The sequence below is a fragment of the Lepus europaeus genome, chromosome 5, assembly GCF_033115175.1.
Source record: "Lepus europaeus isolate LE1 chromosome 5, mLepTim1.pri, whole genome shotgun sequence".
Lineage (NCBI taxonomy): Eukaryota > Metazoa > Chordata > Mammalia > Lagomorpha > Leporidae > Lepus > Lepus europaeus.
Genome location: NC_084831.1, coordinates 148,092,781 through 148,099,378, shown reverse-complemented (window position 1 = coordinate 148,099,378; position 6,598 = coordinate 148,092,781). Strand labels below are relative to the sequence as shown.

General features: G+C 49.3%; 1 protein-coding gene across 1 annotated transcript in view; it reads right to left on the bottom strand.

The window, feature by feature from the left end:
• Nucleotides 1-1,324: 1,324 nt before the first annotated feature.
• RNF32 (ring finger protein 32) overlaps nt 1,325-6,598 on the bottom strand; it is a 43,198-nt gene continuing 37,924 nt past the window's right edge. Inside the window, exons 8-9 of the mRNA XM_062193825.1 lie at nt 2,772-2,939; nt 1,325-1,710 (exon numbers count right to left, since the gene is read on the bottom strand). Of these exons, the coding sequence (XP_062049809.1) occupies nt 1,462-1,710; nt 2,772-2,939 (417 nt within the window). The 3' untranslated portion in view covers nt 1,325-1,461. The remainder of the gene's footprint in view (nt 1,711-2,771; nt 2,940-6,598) is intronic.

The following is a 6,598-nucleotide window of genomic DNA, read 5'->3' as shown; positions in this document are numbered from 1 at the left end:
TGCTGGTCTGGGAATGGGCAGAGAGAGGTCTGCAGTTTTGGGCTCCTAAGAACAATGTGAGGGCCTGTGAGGCAGTGGCCCTCCGCTCTCTCACAGTAGAACTGCTTACTGTTTGTTTAAAGCCTCCTCTGTGTTAGTGTCCAATTCTCATAATGGTGTACTCCATCATTAAGACTTGTTTGGGCAATGCCAAAATAATTCCTATTTTCCATAAATTCTATATAAATACAGGATAAATCATAAAAACGCACCTAAGTCCCATTTAAAATGAGATAAGTAAATAGAAGTCAGAATTTTGATTTTTTTTTTCTGCCGAATCACACAGTGGATTATTCTGAACCCTTGGCAAGTGTGCACCCACTGGCACCCTGTCTCTTCCTCTTGCACTCAGGTGTGCTATTTCCTAACACGCTCACCACCTCCCCAGCGTGGTTCCCAGCAATCTCCTCTCTTCCTCAAACAGGTGAGCAGATTCACTAGGGGACTCTGGGGGCATAGGAGGCACTCATGGAGCTGGACAGGCCACGCAGGGCAGGCCCCTCGCTCGCCTCCCCCAGGTGCTGACAAGGACTGGCAGGTTAGAATCAACATCTCTCTCTGGAAAGCCACTGAGATGTGGCTTTACTGTAGCAGCTGGGGTGACCTAAGCAACATGGCGTTAGTGGTACTACGAATCACCTCGCGCCCAATGCAGAGGGCCCTGCATATCCATGGACATAGTCAGTCATAATAGGGCACTTACATTGTCTTAGGGATTATAAGTAATCAGGAGTGATTTAGAGTAGATGGGAGAATCACGCAGGTTACATGCAAATCCTACTCCATCTCACATACAGGGCGGGTACATTCAGATCCTGGGATCTATAGGAGTTGGCATGGGGGTGGCTCCTAGAACCAGTTCTCGGATACCGAGGGATGACTATCATAATAAACCAGATCTTAGCAAAGAATGTTCATGGTCTTCATGTGTGGCCTTTATATTCTGCAAGTCATTAAAAATCTATTTTCTGATGTTGCGCATCACTGTTTTTATATTTTACATTTATACATTCAAATCGCACAACTACGAAGGTATTGCCCAGAAATCCAGTGATTATTAGTATTAGTAGCAGAGGAGTTAAGATGTATTAATGAAAACAATTTGGGACTTATTGATAGTGTTTTTAGCTTGTTGGTCAGACATTAGTACTGATTAATTAGCACTGATTAATACTCATTAGACTGAGTATTTCGAATAACATTATTATTATTGCTATCATTTATTTCAAGTGATTAAATTGAAGAATTCAACATTGTAAAGACAAAAACTAGATGGGTTGCCAGCTTTTAAAATATAATTTAATTTCCTCTATCCATCTATTCGAATTTATTTCACTGGACAACAAATACACTGTAAAACATCACAGAATTCACCAAAATGAAGATAAGCTTTTTTCCTCTCAGAACGTCCTGACCATGAAGTCAACATTGCAGAATTTTCTTCTGGTAGCAGGAGCGGCACAGAGGGCATGCGTGGAAGGGGCAGCTGTCCCCCACGGAGAACTCCTCCAGGGCGAGGAGACAGGTGTGGTGGAAGAGGTGTGAGCAGGAGAGCAGCACCGTCTCCCGGGCCGGCTGGCTGCTGCTGGCGCCCGCCGCGGGCTGGCAGTCGCCGCTGAGCGCCAGTGGGGTGAGGCAGATGGAACACTCGAGGCTCTCCCGGCCAAGGGCCTGCACGCACAATGGCCTTGGTTATGGGAGGTCACTAGTTTCACCCTAATAGAAAGTTACTTAGATTTAAACCAAGAGACACTGCTCTAAAAAATGAAGATGTTTCATTCTGTGGTAAAGTAACATCAGATATAGGCTCAATAATAGTGACCCACCTATGATAAGTAAATTTAAAAGAAAAATGCTTTCTCAAATGCTGGACATTATAATAAACACCATATGTAATTAATATATATTCCCTTTCTACTTTTCAAAATACTTGACTCAAGGGGTTGGCGTTGTGGTAACTATGGGTAGCGGTTCGAGTCCTGGCTGCTCCACTTCCAATCCAGCTCCCTGAAAATGCACCTGGGAAAGCAGCGGAAGATGGCCCAAGTCCTTGGGACCCTGCACCCATGTGGGAGACCTGGATGAAGCACCTGGCTCCTGGCTTCCATCTGGTCCAGCCCTGGCTATTGTGGCCATTTGCGGAGTGAACCAGTGGATGACAGCTCTCTCTCTCTCTTTCTCTCTCTCTGCCTGTGCGTCTCCCTCTCTGTAACTCTGAATTTCAAATAAATAAGTACATCTTTAAAAAAAAAAAAACACAAAAAACACTTGACCCTATTGCTGAGCTTCTTGTTGAAGTTTTTTTAAGTAAATTTCCCCTCTGTACTGGCGTCTGCGGCCGACGGTCTCCCAGTCTTCTCCTTTTCTTCTATGGCCGCTGCAGGTGCAGGACGAGGGCAGGCTACAGCTAACAGGAAACCCTTCCGGAAGGCACGAGCACAGCAGGCTTTTCCCTCTGGTGTTTCCACTGCTCAGAGCGGCAACGTTCACTAGCATGACAAGCATTTCACACGGGAGGAACCTTGGCCGTCACCTCAGAGCTCGTGACGAGGGCCTGGGGGTTCCTTGCTCGTGTCGGTGCAGCCGGGGCCGGACGCCACCAGGCTCCCCGTGAGCAAATTCTCCAGGAAGGACCCCCCTCTCCCCACCACCTGCCCTCCCCTCACGCCCTCACTGGCTCCTGGTGGCTGCAGTGGCTCCGGGGATTGATAGGCAGCCGGTGCAAAGCCTACCTGGATCTGAATTTTCTCCCAGGCCTCCTCTGTGATCTCGTGGCTGCACTTCTCATCCAGCTGCTGCAGAATGCTTCGGTTCACGGCCAAGCAGTGGTCGATTTCGGAGAGCAGCTCTTCTATGTTGGTGCTGTAGGAGCACAGGATGCGCTGGCTGATCTCTGAGAACTGAGGACAGAGCGGGGTTACCCCACAGGCGGCGGGTGCATCTGCTGCCCCCGTACCGCTTGTAACCCAGTTATCCCTTCTGCTTGTCCCGTCAGGCACTAGAATCCTAACTTCAACGTTTTCATTTGCCCAAAGAACTTCAAAATCTCTTCAGCAGGGGTTGGCACTGTGGCGTAGCGCCTAAAGCTGCTCCCTGTGATGCCAGCATCCCACATGGGTGCCGGTTCGAGTCCCAGCTGCTCCACTTCTGATTCAGCTCCCTGCTGATGACCTGGGAAAACAGCTGAAGATGGCCCAAGTGCTCAGGCCCCTGCACCCACCTGTGAGACTTGGGAACAGCTCCTTGCTCCTGGCTCCTGGCATTGGACCAGCCCAGGTCTAGGTACTGTAGCCATTTGGGGAGTGAACTAGAGAATGGAAGATTCTGTCTCTGCCCATCTTTCTCTGTAACCCTGCCTTTTAAATAAACACATAAATCTTAAAAAACAATCTGCCAAGCAAATGTAATCCATTTATCAACAGTTGTAGGCTGATACATCTTTAGGATGTATCTTAAAATTCTGCTTTCACTGCTAGCACAGAGAAGGAAAAGCATATTACAGTTTTATTCCAGACTTGTAAAAAGTCTGTCCTGGGACCAGCACTGTGGTGCAGCGGGTTAAAGCCCTGGTCTGAAGCACCAGCATCCCATATGGGTGACGGCTGCTCCACTTCCCATCCAGCTCTCTGCTGTGGCCTGGGAAAGCAGTAGAGAATGGCCCAAGTCCTTGGGTCCCTGCGCCCATGTGGGAGACTCAGAAGGAGCTCCTGGCTCCTGGCTTCGAATGGGCTCAACTCCAGCCGCTGCGGCCATCTGGAGAGTGAACCAGCAGATGGAAGACCCCTCTCTCTGTCTCTACCTCTCTCTGTAGCTCTTTCAAATAAATAAAGTAAATCTTTAAAAAAAATAAAAAAATAAAAAAGTTTGTTCTGCAAATGTTGTCTATAAATAGTCTCTAGTGATGCTCCAAATTCACATCTTTATATAAAAGTCTTATTTTTGATACATAAAGGCTTATTTTTATTTATTTTATTTGAAAGCATTACAGAGAGAGAGGCAGAGGCAGAGAGAGATCTTCCATGCACTGGTTCACTCCCCAAATGGCCACAATGGACGGAGCTGGGCCAATCTGAAGCCAGGAGCCAGGAGCTTCCTCCAGGTCGCCCACGTGGGTGCAGGGGCCCAAGGACTTGGGCCATCTTCTACTGCTTTCCCAGGTCAATTGGCAGGAAGCTGGATGGGAAGTGGAGCAGCAGGGGCTCAAACTGGTGCCCTTATGGGATTCCGATGTCCTAGGTGGTAGCCTTACCGCTCCACCACAGTGCAGGTCCCTGGCTCGCTCACTCCCTCGGTGAGCATTATTGTTCTTTGGCATAATGGATGCCTATCAGAGTGCCCACATTTTCACCACTTACGTGCCAGTGGTGAACCCATCTGGGGTCATTTTCCTTCTTCATCACGAGAGGTATTCTTCAGGATGGCCTTTAGCAAAGACATTTTAGTGGCAATCCCTTGTTGTCTACATGAAATTGCATGGGCTTTGTCTCTGTTCTGGAACGTTTTCTTTTTTTTATAATTTTTTTAAAAAATTTATTTGACAGGTAGCGTTATAGACAGTGAGAGAGAGAGAGAGAGAGAGAGAGAGAGAGAGAGAGAGAGAGAAAGGTCTTCCTTCCATTGGTTCACCCCCCTAAATGGCCGCTACAGCCAGCGCGCTGTACCCATCTGAAGCCAGGAGCCGGGTGCCCCTTCCTGGTCTCCCATGCAGGTGCAGGGACCCAAGCACTTGGGCCATCCTCCACTGCCCTCCCGGGCCACAGCAGAGAGCTGGACTGGAAGAGGAGCAGCCGGGACTAGAATGCCGGCGCCGCAGGTGGAGGATTAACCAAGTGCGCCGTGGTGCTGGCTGCATGGTTATTTTCATTTGGAACCTGCAGCGCTCTAGGCTGCCTGTTAGGTCTTCTCCAGGACGCTGAGATGTCACTCATACTCTGCTGGCTTCTGTTGATGCTACTGAGAAACTAGCGTGGTCCATGTACATCGCTCCTTGTGTTTCCAGTGTCTTGCTGCTTCGCTGGGCAGGTGTTTTGTTTTTCTTGTAAATTGTACTGGGGTTCTTTGGCTTCTTAATCTGTGGTTTGTATCTGTTTTGGGTCTGGAAAGCCCTTAGCCTTCTTTGCTGCTTCAAGCTACCGCCTCTGCCCCACGTTCTCTTTTCCCTTCTGAATTCTGAAGATTGTCAGGCATGTGCCCTCTCTCCCTGGCACTGCTTACAGGGAATAGAGTGGCACAAGAGGGAAGGGAAGGCAGGGCATGGGGCCGGCACTGTGGGTTAAAGCCCCAGTCTGCAGCGCCGGCATCCCATATAAGCACTGGCATCCCATATAGGCACCGGTTCGAGTCCTGGCTGCTCCCCTTCTGATGCAGCTCTCTGCTAAGACCTGGGAAAGCAGCAGAGGATGGCCCAAGTCCTTGGGCCCCTACACCCATGTGGGAGACCAGGAAGAGGTTCCTGGCTCTTGGCTTCAGATTGGCACAGTTCTGGCCGTTGGGGCCATTTACGGAGTGAACCAGTCGATGGAAGACCTCTCTCTCTCTCTGCCTCTGCCTCTCTGTAACTCTGACTTTCAAATAAATAAATCTTTGAAAAAAAAAAAAAAAAAGGCAGGGTAGCCCCCAGGTCCTTTTCCTGTGGCCTTCGCTCAGCAGGGAGCTCAAGGGAGAGTGTGTGGGTAGGACGTGTGTGCATCAAGAAGTGAAATCAAAACTGGAGTTGGTTTTGTTTAGCCATTTCAACTGTTCTGCTAAGAAAGAAATGCACATATGTCTGAGGCAGGAAGTATGACTGTGATTTTCATGACTGCACGTTTCAAATGCTCTTCTATTTGTACTTAAAATTGACTCTGTAGTATAAAGCTGAATGGCAAATTCATGCTAATAATTAACATTTTTTTTCTTAGAGCAACATTACACAGCGAACGAAAACACCAGTTCAGTTGGAGAGAGAACGTTTTGTATTTTTAGTACTAAACAGGGAGTCTGCATTTCCATTTTCATGGCAGTGGGCCATGCCCTTCCTCCCTGCTGTCCCCTGGAACCCAGTGCCCCGTCCCCGTGTTAAGTACCAGGCCTCAACGGCCCTCAGGTCCCCACGGTCGTTCTGGACGTCTCCCTCTGCACGCACACCACTGGCCACGCTCCCTCTATGCAGCTCCTCCACTCAACATAAGGGAGGCCTTGGACCGGGGCGCACTGGCGTGGCTCTGCATCGTTCGTCACACGGCTCATCCTTCTGTCTGGGCACGTGGCTGCCTTCCTGCCTTCCCTCTGTGTTCTGGACTGAGCTGTGCCCTCTCCTCTCTAGAGACTCTTTCCCCGTCGGTGACCTCACACATTCAAGTATTCTTTATAGACTCTCCATGTCTCCATTCCTGGAGCCACACGCTTGCCCTGCCACTGCCAAGGAACACTTCTGATAGGCAGATCTGATAGGCAGGACGCCTACAGCAACAGATCTAGGACGGAAGCCCCGCCTGGCACTCCTCACACCTTCTCTGTTTCCAGCGGGGTTGCACAAACCCAATTCCTAGAAGTCCTTGTTTCCTCCAACCCTGAATCC